Source organism: Doryrhamphus excisus, chromosome 10 (genome assembly GCF_030265055.1).
Source record: "Doryrhamphus excisus isolate RoL2022-K1 chromosome 10, RoL_Dexc_1.0, whole genome shotgun sequence".
In the NCBI taxonomy this organism is placed as follows: domain Eukaryota; kingdom Metazoa; phylum Chordata; class Actinopteri; order Syngnathiformes; family Syngnathidae; genus Doryrhamphus; species Doryrhamphus excisus.
Window position 1 is genome coordinate 3,818,462 of NC_080475.1, and position 14,831 is coordinate 3,833,292.

The window sequence follows — 14,831 nt, forward strand, 5'->3', positions numbered from 1 at the left end:
TTGTTGATTTTTTTTTTTTTAACGATCATTGTCTCACAAATTATTACGGATAAATAATATCCGTAAATAAAAAATAAATGGATTATTTTTACACAATTTTTTCATTAATAAAATTAAATATTTAATATTGTAATTGGACTGTAAAAATAATAAATTAAACAAACAAATAAAGGCAGAAAAATCCTTTCTATTGTGGCGCAACACTCATCCGGCCTGAGTGGGACACACACACAGCCGCACTAGCATGCTCTGCTAAACTAAGCTAACCCTGTTAGCTTTTTTTGCTGCCCTTTTGACATGTTTGTGATAAGATTCCGCCACACCTGAGTTGTCCGTCAGGGAAATACTTCCCCACATCAAATATTCCAATTGCATTCGGTTTATTAGCTCAAACGGAAAGCTGTCAGGGTCCGTTCTTCTTCATTGTTTTTTTTCTTCTGTTGTTTATTGGCGGTTGTCAAGGAGCTTTCGTGTGCATTAGCGCCATCTGTGGAACAGAATATAAACCCTTCTACACGCCATTCACAAGTCCAGTTTTATTAAAACATAAAATATATATCTATATAAAACATGTCCAGAGTTTTCGGAAAAGTCTTTCGGAGAGATTCAATTCGGAAAGAGGAAAAACTCATCAAAAAAAATTCTCCTACATCATTTTATTCACATGATGTCACTTTCCGCGAGATTCTGCGCCATGTCAATTTATCGAGGCCGGCAAAATTTGCGACTTTGTTTTTATTTATCGTAGGGGCAATTGATTTATTGATTATCGTGTTGCCCTGTGATTGGCTGGAGACCAGTCCAGGATGTACCCCGCCTCTCACCCGAAGACAGCTGGGATAGGCTCCAGCACCTGATAAGCACTAGAAAATGAATGAATGAATGTCATCTTTTGCTCTTCATTAGCATTTTTGACATGTTTTTTTTCTTACAGGTAATTTGTAATGACTGTCAAACATTTGCAGCATTTCTGGAAATGCTGTTTTTTTTCCCCCCGCCACGACCCTTGTGAGGATAAGCGGTAGAAAATGAATGAATGAATGAATTACACAACATTAAAATGTGCACACAGTGACTTCCTGTTCAGTGCAAAGTAAGGTTCAAAATGTCATTATGGTCAAGAAGAATGGCTAGTTTTGTTCTTGATTTTGGTTATGAATGGGTTGCACTGTATTGATGTGCAAATGTACCGAACGATTCTTTTTAACCACATTTATAATAATAATAATAATAATACATTTTATTTGTATAGCGCTTTTCAAGATACTCAAAGACACTTTACAAAAGAATGAAGTTGAATAGAGCAAGTAAACAGAATAAAAGACACACCAAAATACAACATTCATTGGTTAGTACACAGTTAAAAAAGCGGGGGCGGGGCACAGCAGTCAGATATAGAAGGTTAGACATTAAAAACAGATTTAAAGAGGTGGGTTTTGAGTTGTTTTTTGAAGGTGGGAAGGTCAGGGCAAGCACGGAGTGAATGGGGCAAAGAGTTCCAGAGAGTGGGGGCAGCGATGGAGAAGGCTCTGTCTCCCCAGGTTCGGAGCTTGGTCTTACAGGGGAGTGCCAGGAGGTTGGAGTCTGAGGAGCGAAGGGGACGCGGGGGATTATGTGGATGGAGGAGGTCTGTGAGATATGGGGGGGTCAGATCGTGGAGGGCTTTGTAGGTGATGAGAAGAATTTTGAAGTGAATGCGTTGGGGGACGGGAAGCCAGTGGAGGTTTTGGAGGACAGGGGTAATGTGTTCACGGGAGCGGGTGGAGGTAAGGAGGCGGGCAGCGGAGTTCTGAATATATTGTAGTTTGTTGAGGGTTTTGGATGGTGTACCGTAGAGAATGCTGTTGCAGTAGTCGATTCTGGAGGTGATGAATGCATGGATTAGGGATTCAGCGGCAGAGAATGTAAGTGATGGACGGAGTCGGGCTATGTTCTTAAGATGAAAGAATGCAGTCCGGGTTAACTGTTTGATGTGGGGTTCAAATGAAAGGGTGGGGTCTAGGAGGATACCAAGGTTGCGGATGAGCGGGGATGGAGTGAGGGTGGCGCTGTCAAATTGAAGATGGAAATTATGGGTGGGCGCCGTGGTGTTTTTGGGACCGATGATGATAATATCTGTTTTGTCACTATTAAGTTTGAGAAAATTTTGTTCCATCCAAGTTTTGATATCAGCTAAGCAGTTGGTGAGGGTGGAGTAGATGTTGGAGTTGATGGAGGTGGTAGAAATGTATAGTTGAATATCATCAGCGTAGCTGTGGAAATTGAGGCCATGTCGACGGATGATATTGCCAAGTGGAAGGATGTAGAGGATGAAGAGAAGAGGACCAAGCACCGAACCTTGGGGAACACCTTGAGGTAAAGGGGCTATGGAGGAGGAGCAGCTATTTATGTGCACAAACTGTTGACGGTTGGTGAGGTATGATTGGAGCCAAGACAGAGCAGAATCGGTGATATTGAGGCTGGTTTTGAGGCGGGACAGGAGGATAGAGTGGCTAATGGTGTCAAAGGCTGCGGTGAGGTCTAGGAGGATGAGGATGGTAAGATGGCCGGAATCGGAGGAGAGAAGAAGATCATTGGTGATTTTAAGAAGAGCTGTTTCAGTGCTGTGTTTGGGACGGAAACCGGACTGGAAGGATTCAAACAGGCTGTTGGAGTTGAGGTGAGATTGAAGTTGAGCAGCTATGACACGTTCAAGGATTTTGGACAGAAAGGGGAGGTTGGATATGGGACGGAAATTGGAGAGGTTATTGGGATCGAGACCAGACTTTTTGAGTGTGGGGGTGATTGCCGCCAGCTTGAGAGACTGTGGGACGGATCCAGTGATAAGGGAGGAGTTAATGATACTTGTGATCAGCGGGGAGATGATGTGGAGGCAGGGTTTGATGAATGAAGAAGGGATAGGATCCAGGGAGCATGTTGGAGTCTTCATACCGGTTAGTATTTTAGTGAGTTGCACGGGTGAGATAGGTGTAAATTTGGAGAGTCGTTGGGTGGAGCCAGATAGTGGAGGGTCAGGAGGAAGCGAGTGAGTCGAGGGGGGGTTTAGGGAGCTGTATATTTTGGTAATTTTGGACTGGAAGTAGGTTAAGAAGTTGTTGCATTTGGTGGTGGTGAAGGATGAGGAGGAGTTGTCATTTGGCTTTAGCAGTGTGTTGATTGTTGAAAAGAGGGATTTAGGATTGTTGGAACTAGATATAATCAGATTGGAGTAGTATCGTGAGCGGGCAGTGTTTAAGGCATCTTTATATTGCTGTAGAAAATCTGTGTAAGCTTGAAGATGAACAGTTAGGCCAGATTTCTTGTACAGTCTCTCAAGCTGGCGTTTACGGGTCTTCATATTATGGAGCTGAGGGGTGTACCAGGGGGCAGTGTGGGAGAAGGAGACCAGTTTGGTTTTTTTAGGGGCCAGTTCATCAAGACAGGAGGAAAGGGTATTGTTGTAGTAGGAGACAAGTTCAGAGGGGTCCTCAGACAGCGGGGGAGGGGAGATAGCAAATTTTGTGGTTAGAAGTGAGGTAAGGGCATGAGGGTTGATGGATTTGAGATTCCTGAAGGTTATTTGACGTTTGATTTTTGAGACACTAGGAGATTTACTCATAGAAGTGAACATTGTTATGATCCACATTTTATATTGGATGTAAATCGTACTTAGAGTTGTTTGTCTGCGATTCAAGTCCATGAAAATGACTTGAAATCCACCTTTCATGATATCTTATTCAACGACAGCGTCGCCCCCTCCTCCGGGTCATCAGTAACGGTGGAGGTTGGCGGCACTCGAGCATTATTCTCTTGTATTTGGCTGGAAAAAAAAAGAAAACGTGGCATTTCCAGCCGGGCACATAATGACAAGCACTTTGCACAAGCTCTGAGCTTTTGCCCACGAAGGTTCTGACTCTCCTCAGCATCTTAATGAGCTCCTGTTGAGCTACGAGGTCGTCACGGTCCCACACTCGTGCAGTACGTAAGAAAGACAATTGTGTGTGTGTGTGTGTGTGTGTGTGTCGTTTTAGAATCGTCAGGCTTCTTTTATATCGCTGAAATTGTACGATTACAGAATTCAAGCAGCATAATCTGTTATTTGGATGGCCTCCCTATGACTTTGGCAGCACTAGACCGCCATGGCTTAAGCAGATCTTGGCGAGGCGTTTGAATCCGTGTGGCCTTTTCTTAGAAGGTACGATTGATACACACTCAAGGATGGCCCTGAAGCCATCGTATCCGACTACAAGAGGGGCATACTGGATAAATATATATATTTAAAGGCACATGAATTTGCAAAATGCTCAGGGATCCATAGTATATCATTATATTCACTAATTGCCATGATTCATCCGAATAAATGTTATGTTACTTTCCCAGACTTTCGAGGAAATGACTCATGAAAAGGTTACTGCCCACTGTGCTCGCCTTTTGATGGAGAAAATGAGGAACACTAGTTGGATGCTTCCCTTAGCGCAGGGGTCTCAAACACGCGGCCCGCGGGCCAAATGTGGCCCGCAGGACACTAGTTTGAGGCGCAAGTTTGATATGGATGCTGTATGGTATCATGTACCCAGAAAAAATGATTACGTTTGATTAATGTTCATGTTAAAGGTTAAATAACTGTTAATAGTTATCCTCCCTATCCGTGTGGAAGTGGTAAGTTTTTGGCTATTTAAGTTTAAAGGCAATAACTCGAAGGCTACCGTTTAGGTCGCTAGCTCTCTAGTTTGCGAGTTAGCATGTGTCTCAAGGACCCTGCAGTTGCGCAATGTGTTGTAAATCAGGGGTCTCAAATACGTGACCCGCGGGCCAAATGTGGCCCGCAGGACACTAGTTTGAGGCCCCCCTCGCCTTGATATGAAAGTTTAATGTTAGTGCGGCCCGCGCAAGTTTGATATGGATGCTGTATGGTATCATGTACCCAGAAAAAATTATTACGTTTGATTAATGTTCATGTTAAAGGTTAAATAACTGTTAATAGTTATCCTCCCTATCCGTGTGGAAGTGGTAAGTTTTTGGCTATTTAAGTTTAAAGGAAATAACTTGAAGGCTACCGTTTAGGTAGCTAGCTCTCTCGTTTGCGAGTTAGCATGTGTCTGAAGACCCTGCAGTTGCATAATATGTTGTAAATCAGGGGTCTCAAATACGCAACCCGCGGGCCAAATGTGGCGGGCAGGACACTAGTTTGAGGCCCCCCCCCGCCTTGATATGAAAGTTTAATGTTAGTGCGGCCCACGCAAAGTTTGATATGGATGCTGTATGGTATCATGTACCCAGAAAAAATGATTACGTTTGATTAATGTTCATGTTAAAGGTTAAATAACTGTTAATAGTTATCCTCCCTATCCGTGTGGAAGTGGTAAGTTTTTGGCTATTTAAGTTTAAAGGAAATAACTTGAAGGCTACCGTTTAGGTCGCTAGCTCTCTCGTTTGCGAGTTAGCATGTGTCTGAAGACCCTGCAGTTGCATAATATGTTGTAAATCAGGGGTCTCAAATACGCGGCCCGCGGGCCAAATGTGGCCCGCAGGACACTAGTTTGAGGCCCCCCGCCTTGATATGAAAGTTTAATGTTAGTGCGGCCCGCGCAAAGTTTGATATGGATGCTGTATGGTATCATGTACCCATAAAAAAATGATTACGTTTGATTAATGTTCATGTTAAAGGTTAAATAACTGTTAATAGTTATCCTCCCTATCCGTGTGGAAGTGGTAAGTTTTTGGCTATTTAAGTTTAAGGGAAATAACTTGAAGGCTACCGTTTAGGTCTCTAGCTCTCTAGTTTGCGAGTTAGCATGTGTCTGAAGACCCTGCAGTTGCGCAATGTGTTGTAAATCAGGGGTCTCAAATACGCAGCCCGCGGGCCAAATGTGGCCCGCAGGACACTAGTTTGAGGCCCCCCGCCTTGATATGAAAGTTTAATGTTAGTGCGGCCCGCGCAAAGTTTGATATGGATGCTGTATGGTATCATGTACCCAGAAAAAATGATTACGTTTGATTAATGTTCATGTTAAAGGTTAAATAACTGTTAATAGTTATCCTCCCTATCCGTGTGGAAGTGGTAAGTTTTTGGCTATTTAAGTTCAAGGGAAATAACTTGAAGGGTACCATTTAGGTCGCTAGCTCTCTAGTTTGCGAGTTAGCATGTGTCTGAAGACCCTGCAGTTGCGCAATGTGTTGTAAATCAGGGGTCTCAAATACGCGGCCCGCGGGCCAAATGTGGCCCGCAGGGCACTAGTTTGAGGCCCCTGCCTTGATATGAAAGTTTAATGTTAGTGCGGCCCGTGCAAGTTTGATATGGATGCTGTATGGTATCATGTACCCATAAAAAAATTATTACGTTTGATTAATGTTCATGTTAAAGGTTAAATAACTGTTAATAGTTATCCTCCCTATCCGTGTGGAAGTGGTAAGTTTTTGGCTATTTAAGTTTAAGGGAAATAACTTGAAGGCTACCGTTTAGGTCGCTAGCTCTCTAGTTTGCGAGTTAGCATGTGTCTCAAGACCCTGCAGTTGCGCAATATATTGTAAATAAAAAAAGAGTATAAATGTGACTATAGTCGTGTTTTGTCATGTCTACAGGGCTCTAATAATGCTTTGTTTATTTTAATCTGAAAAAAATAATTAGTCTACCCACCAACTATATGTGGTTTCTTAAATTTTTATTATTTGCCGTTTTATTATTATTATTATTATATTTATTTATTACTGATTGACTGATTTTCTTTATTCTTGATTTGTTTATTTATTTTTCGTCTTATTTTGTGCAGAAAAATAAAAATTAAGATATTTGAGAACGGTGGAATGTTTTATCAGAGCTTTTCTTGTAGAAAATCGAAACCAAAGTATTGAAAAAGTTTGTATATTTTTCTGTTTTTAATAAATGCATTGAGTTTGAGACCCCTGCCTTAGCGGGATGACATAAGAGCTTCTGCAGTGGTGTGGCGGGCTTTTCAATGCAAACTCATTAAGGTTATTTCTTTTTATTTGAATTTGAAGGGTGCTGAACTGGAGGTTGAAGTGTCTGATTTTTTTTTTTTTTTTAATAAAAAAGCGATGTAGCTTTGCTGACTGCTTGACAGCTTTGCTTGCATATTAAAAGAAAAATGACTGTGAAAACTGTGTGCGGGAAAAAAAAAAACAGGAAGTGAAATATGTTGTGTCATGAAAAAAACAAACTATAATGATGACGCCAGATTATTTCTGTCAGAACGCTTTCTCTCTTCTTGGCTTGTGGTGTTTTTTTTTTTTTGGTCTTTTTTTGCTTGTGTCGCAGTGCCCTTGCGGAGAACTTTAAATTGTCTTCTAAAGTCACTGTACCATTATTCTTAGAGGAGGTTGCTTTTATTGAATACGGGGAATTTACTGTGGTGGCTATCGGTGCGAGACTGTCCTTAAAGATTGCATAGCAGCAGCCTTAGGCAGGTCTTACAAAAGAAAAAGTCAAAGTCATTTTTTAAGCTTCTGACCGATGCTTACCCAGATGGATGCATGGCCATCAGCGGTAGTGAAGATGAACGACAATTAACAACAATAGGAGGAGCTTTGATACTTGGAGATGACCCTTGTGCGTGCAGAGATAAGGTGTTCACCAACAAAGCCTCGCATTTATATCTGTCAAGCTTGATGCGATGAATCGGAGGTTTCGAACAACACAGCGTAGAGCAGTGTTGCCATGCATGGTAAATATAGATTAAATAGATTTTCTTTTAAGATATTATTTGGCATGTCTTAGGGATATGATTATATCATCAGAAATCAAGGCTATTCTTTAATGAATACCAAGGAATCCTACGTTCTTAGGTGGGGTTTGCGTATTTAGAACAGTTGAACAGATTATCGGAATTATGGATGGACATTTTACAAAATTCCTTTGAACAATTATTGGGAAAATAATTACCAATCCATTGATTATAACCCTGGGTGCCCAAAGAGTAAGGGATAAAGCCGGGATATCTTGGTTATACTGGTTCAACTTATCCCTGATCCGCTTGCACAGTTAGTGGAAAGTAGGTTTGTTCTAAGTTACCATGGAGATTTATTCTGTAGAGCTAGCTAAAGTCGAGGATCTATTTAATCTCATCCTTTATCACGAAAAGTAACCGTATTTAAAAAAAAACGATTTCCAGAGTGGGAATATCTGAAAATGCTAGCTTGCTGTTTCCGTATGGACTAGCAACAATTAAAAAACAATAACGTCACTGAAAGCGACAAGTAGGATTGAGTGATATATCAAAATATTAAAAATATCGGAATTTCTTTTAAGCACGATATAAAAAACAAGCATATCATTCATATGGATACATTTTTAGCGTTTAATATTGCTTTATTTATTACTTTCGTATTATTTTTTTCTGCCATATCGATCCCTTAAGCAAGTGTTTAGCTATGGATGTTCATCGTATTTCGGTTTGTAGTCTGACGTTTGCTCCATTGTTTACACTCGGGAGCAACTGTTCGCTGCGCGGAGCCATCGGAGATCCTAGCGACGATATGAAGGAGGAGAGGCTGTATAGCAGGAGTGAACAGGGAAAAAAAGACGGTATAAAGGTTGCGGTATAAAGACGGTATCAGCCATGTTTACTGTCTGTCGTCATGGGGAACGTGAGATGGAAGCGCTAACGGCGCTAACCCGGCTGCAGAGAGGCTACCTTGAGTGCACTTACAACTTTTATGTGTAGCCATGTTAATGTAATCTGCTTAGGGCTGTTTTTTTTTTTGACCAATCAGATTTCACATTCACTCTGTGTGTGTTATATGAAGAAATAATCGATTAGTCGAACATTTATTCCAAAATTTTGCCAGTTTATCACCAGTCTGGTGCTGATGTTGTCATGCATATGATCATCTAATGGCAGGATACAAGTGATAAAAGGCACGGGCAAATGAATGCTATCTCTGTTGACACAGCTATGATTTCATAAGATCTCTACGAGAGGCTAATATGACGGAAATCCGGTCTGATTTATAAAGTACCCGAGTATTTGTGATGAATTACAGCGCAGTGAGTGCTCGGAGGTGCCTACATGCTGTCGTTTTTTTGCAAACATGACTCCCATTTCCTTATTGCAGGGCTTCATCCATGATGCGTTTAGTCTTGTGACTCAGATACTAATGATGCCTAAAAGCCTGTTGGATCTGTCAATGCCTTTGGTTAGACTCTGGAGACGGTAGAAGGCAGAGAAAACATCTGCAACATCAAGTGCAGAATGTAATAGAAGGGCTTTCAGCTTTTGTCGATCTAGTTAGCGCAGATTAAAAAGACATTATGCTATCTCAGCTGAGATCATTAGCTTGGGTAAGATCTGTTGAAGGTCACGGAGCAAAGGAACTGACTTCATTTTTTTTTATGTTATGTGTTTGGTGTTTCCATGGCGGCAAGAACTGCACGAGGTACCACGCATCATTCTCATGTCCTTGAGTGGAAGATCCCACGTCTGATTGGGCTGTCACCGTGATGAAAGCCCGGGAAGTGGCCGTGTTGTTTGAGATGAAAGGGCTCCCTGAAGGGTGACGGCGTGACAGACCTGGCGCAGCACGGGTGTGATCAATGGAAAGTGGATGAATAAATCATAGGAGAAGTGGAGTGATGCGTGCTTTCGGACGCTGTAAATGACGGTCAAGGCACTGGGTTACGGTTGAGACCTTGGCCAGACGGAGGTTTCAAATGACCGCGCTTTTGTTCATCATCAGACGTGGACATTATACAGTACGACCCTTGCAAATGCAGAGTAGGTAATGTCATTAACCTCCATGCTAGAAAACTGCAAATATTGGGTATTGATTCTAAACCAGGTAAACATAGGGAAGTACTTTCCGATACCGACACGATACCAATCCGTTTTACTGTACTTGACATAAAAGAAACATAGAAGAGAACTGAAAAAAAATGAGCTGCCATTGTTCAACTAGCTGGAACAAGTTGGAACTATTGAAAAGCCAGCATTTCCAGAAATGCTGCAAATGTTTGACAGTCATTACAAATTACCTGTAAGAAAAAAACATGTCAAATCGCCTGATAAAGAATTGAAGATAACATTTAATAATGTTTCATAAAGGGTTGCACGGTGGTTGAGTGGTTAGCGCACAAGCCTCACAGCTAGGCGACCCGGGTTCAATTCCACCCTCGGCCATCTCTATGTGGGTTTTCTCCCACATTCCAAAACATGCTACAAAATGTGCTAACATAGGAATGAATGTGAGTGTGAATGGTTGTTTGTCTTTATGTGCCCTGTGATTGGCTGGCCACCAGTCCAGGGTGTACCCCGCCTCTCGCCCGAAGACAGTTGGGATAGGCTCCAGCACCCCCCGCAACCAATGTGAGGAAGAGCGGTAGAAAATGAATGTATGAATGAATGTTTCATACAGGGGTGCACAGTGGATGAGTGGTTAGTGCACAAGCCTCACAGCTAGAAGACCCGGGTTCAATTCCAACCTCGGCCATCTCTGTGTGGGTTTTCTCCATGGACTCCGGTTCCTCCCACATTCCAAAAACATGCTAAAAAACATGCTAACCGGCGACTCCAAATTGTCCATAGGTATGAATGTGAGTGTGAATGGTTGTTTGTCTATATGAATGAATGAATGTCAGCCAATCACAGGGCACATATACACAAACAACCATTCACACTCACATTCATACCTATGGACAATTTGGAGCCGCCAATTGACCTAGCATGTTTTTGGAATGGGAGGAAGGAAAAACCCACTCATGCTCGATGGCCCAGGGTGGAATCGAACCCGGGTCTCCTAGCTGTGAGGCCTGCGCGCTAACCACTCTTCCACCGTGCAGCCCAGGATCGCCATTAGTGCTACAAAAAAACATATCAGTCTACTATGGACACAATCTAACATGACATTCTACTATGAAAACCCTTTGTCAAATACGGCCATGATTGACACTTGATCTGCCCACCTCTACTCCATGTTGCTTCAAAGTGGTCCTCAACAAGTAGCCATTGGTCTGTTGGAAGGAAAATGAACAAGCCACTTTGATTCCTGTTAAGTGGGAGTACCATAACAGTAAGCTCAGTACCTTGTATTGCTTAGGCGGCTCCTCAAAGTCTTTTCCCCCCCAAATGATCACTCCCAGTGGGCCAAACAGCTGTTAGCATACAAAGCAATTAATGCCCCGTTGTTCATGCGTCACCCACCCTTCCAATAACAAGCCACCACTGTGCCACTGACTGCATCAACAGAATGTGGTTTAATGTGTTGACATGATGAGCCACGCAAGCACATACTGTTAATGAGGCCGTGTGAAGTGGAGCACTTGACTGAAAGGCTCCCATCTCCTGAAGAGGCCCAATTATTTTTACACTATGGTGAAGTGATGATGTGGTTTTTCTCTGTCGACGGCTCGCCTCACGACATCCATGTGACAATTTTTATACTTTGAGGATACTGGGAAGCGTTTTCACCCAAAACGGTATTTTCATTGAACGTATGTAAATACATTTCTAGCTGGCTCAACTGAACAAATAAATGAAGGCTGACTGTTCTAATAACTAAAAATGTAATATTTGTATAATGTTTTTTTAAAATTCTAAATATCAAAGGACAGCTGGACAACCTTACTGAGACAAAAAAAAATTAGCTGCCATTGTTCAACTAGCTGGAACAAGTTGGAACTATTGAAAAGCCAGCATTTCCAGAAATGCTGCAAATGTTTGACAGTCATTACAAATTATCCGGAAAGAAAAAAAAATGAGCTGCCATTGTTCAACTAGCTGGAACAAGTTGGAACTATTGAAAAGCCAGCATTTCCAGAAATGCTGCAAATGTTTGACAGTCATTACAAATTATCCGGAAAGAAAAAAAAATGAGCTGTGATGTTCAACTACCTGGAACAAACTAGAACTATTGAAAAGCCAGCATTTCCAGAAATGCTGCAAATGTTTGACAGTCATTACAAATTATCCGGAAAGAAAAAAAAATGAGCTGCCATTGTTCAAATAGCTGGAACAAACTAGAACTATTGAAAAGCCAGCATTTCCAGAAATGCTGCAAATGTTTGACAGTCATTACAAATTATCCGGAAAGAAAAAAAAATGAGCTGCCATTGTTCAACTAGCTGGAACAAGTTGGAACTATTGAAAAGCCAGCATTTCCAGAAATGCTGCAAATGTTTGACAGTCATTACAAATTATCCGGAAAGAAAAAAAAATGAGCTGCCATTGTTCAAATAGCTGGAACAAACTAGAACTATTGAAAAGCCAGCATTTCCAGAAATGCTGCAAATGTTTGACAGTCATTACAAATTATCCGGAAAGAAAAAAAAATGAGCTGCCATTGTTCAACTAGCTGGAACAAACTAGAACTATTGAAAAGCCAGCATTTCCAGAAATGCTGCAAATGTTTGACAGTCATTACAAATTACCTGTAAGAAAAAAAAACATGTCAAATCACCAATGAAGAGCGAAAGATGACATTCATTCATTTTCTCAATTGAACAAATAAATGTTCTAATAAATGTTAATAATAATTGTTAATAAATGTTCTAAACTGTTCTAATAACTAAAAAATAAATATTTGTATAATGTTTTTTTTTATTCTAAATATCAAAGGACAGCTGGACAACCCAATTAAGACAAAAACAATGAGCATTTTCCATTGTTCAACTATACAAGCTGGAACTATTGAAAAGCCAGCATTTCCAGAAATGCTGCAAATGTTTGACAGTCATTACAAATTACCTGTAAGAAAAAAACATGTCAAAAATGCCAATGAAGAGCGAAAGATGACATTCATTCATTTTCTAGCGCTTACCGGGTGCTGGAGCCTATCCCAGCTGTCTTCGGGTGAGAGGCGGGGTACACCCTGGACTGGTTGCCAGCCAATTGAAATATGACATATGAAAGGAAATATTGCATTGTTGTGATTGTTATGTTCTATCATTTGGGTCGCAGGAGTATGCTGGAGCCTATCCCAGCTAATTTTGGTCGCGAGGCAATCACAGGGCACATATTATTATAATCATTTATTATCATAACAGTTTATTTTGGCTCAAATATGCGGGACTTTTTACACAATTTAAAGTCTAATAATGCACTAATACAACTAACATACACTTATAGCATTGTACACACTTGAAAATAATGAAAATAATACTATAAAAGCCTCAGATTGACAGTTTAGCACTCTCAAATGTGTAAATGAATTATTTAGAGTTCATTTAAACGCAGCTTTACGACCCGTCTTGTCTGTCAATTTCATTTTTCGAATTCTCATTGCGCCTCATATTAGGGATACAAAAACAAATCACTCTAAGTGACCTAATGTATTTTTCAGTGAGACTGAGCTGAAAAGCTTTTAGGGGCCCTCGACTATTAAAGCCATCTTTTTCCTCCACCTTCTCATAACCCTCGTATCCATTTTTTGTTTTCTCACTAGACGACAGGAATGTTGCTGCAGTCACTCCAGTCACGGTGAATAGCGAAATGGACTCGGAGGAGCGTACTTCAGCCATGTCGCAGAAGATTTTAACCTTGTCGCGCAGCAACAGCAGCTGCTCGTCCAAACTTGACAGCCGACAGGTAAATGCCAAGGACACTACCAAGCCTTCTTCTTTTTCTGGTGTGTTTGTGTGCTTTTTTTCATGTATGTGTGTACGTACTGTAACTCCTATTTTCAGATACAAAAGACAATAATAATCATCACATGGGCCCTTTGAAATCTGTTTATTTCCAAATTTCATGTTTCCTGTTTACATTATTTAGAATTTCTGTAGTTTTACTACCACAAAGTATTGAAAGTATGAATAAAATGTCTGGTAATTAAATGCAGATTTTAGGGATGCCCAATATCAGCATAAAAATATAATATCAGTTTTCCCGATTATTAAAAAATTATGTATGTTTTCATTCCAACACAGGATATATGTCATGTTAAACATGTCGATATCGGCTGATATCGGTATCGGAAATTGAGAATTGGACAATATCGGCATATCGGTTTTCCACAAAAAAGCCAATATCAGACATCCCTGGCAAAAATCCTTGCATTTATTGATGCAGTACATTTTGCTTGGTATTTAAAAAAACTTATTTTACTTACTTATTTTACTTCTTTACTTTACTTTCTAGGCTACAGGATGTAGTACAAGCGTATTAAAACCTTGAACATGGAAACTAGGGAAGTCCGATAATTATTGGTATCAATAATTATGGGCATAAAAATGCAATATTGGTATAAAAACACACACGTATGTGTTCATTCCACCGCAGAAGATCAGTCATGTTACACATATCGGTATCGGCTGATATCGGTATCGGAAATTGAGAATTGGACAATATCGGTATATCGGTTTTCGGCAAAAAAGCCAATAATAAGACATCCCTAATAGAAACTGTAGCCAACAACATGACTTACAGTGCTATTATGGCACGCTCGAGCTGCCATAATAGCCGCAAGGCATGCTGGGTTGCCTGTGGTACTCTTTCTCCAAACATTTTATTGTGTTATATTGTGCATTTTTATTGAAATATACGTATTGAGGAGCTCGTCAGATGCAGTATTCTTTGTAGTTCATATTGTCGTTGCGGCTGGACTACCCAGCATGCCTTGAGGGCGTTTGGGACAGTTTTAAGTTACATGTTATGTTTGATTTATGTGATGCATCAACTTGCTGTGGATGATTTTTCGTGAGTTTTGTTGCACCGTGAGCAAGTATGCTGTTCTGTTTGACGACACCTATACATGGACGGCCCCTCCACCAATTATTTTTAACCCAATGCAGTGGTTACATTTTTTTGTTACCCGCCCGTGATGTAGTGTGTCGATGTTGCCAGATTGTTGCTGAGCGAACCGGAAGCTTTTTTTTTTGGGGGGGGGGGTTCGTAGTTTACCCTTTT

The 14,831-nt window shown here is 40.9% G+C and overlaps 1 protein-coding gene across 1 annotated transcript in view; it reads left to right on the forward strand.

Annotated features, from left to right (window-relative positions):
* osbpl3b (oxysterol binding protein-like 3b) overlaps positions 1–14,831 on the forward strand; it is a 44,090-nt gene that overhangs the window by 7,643 nt on the left and 21,616 nt on the right. The window contains exon 2 of the mRNA XM_058085152.1: positions 13,372–13,514. Coding sequence (XP_057941135.1) covers positions 13,372–13,514 — 143 coding nt within the window. The remainder of the gene's footprint in view (positions 1–13,371; positions 13,515–14,831) is intronic.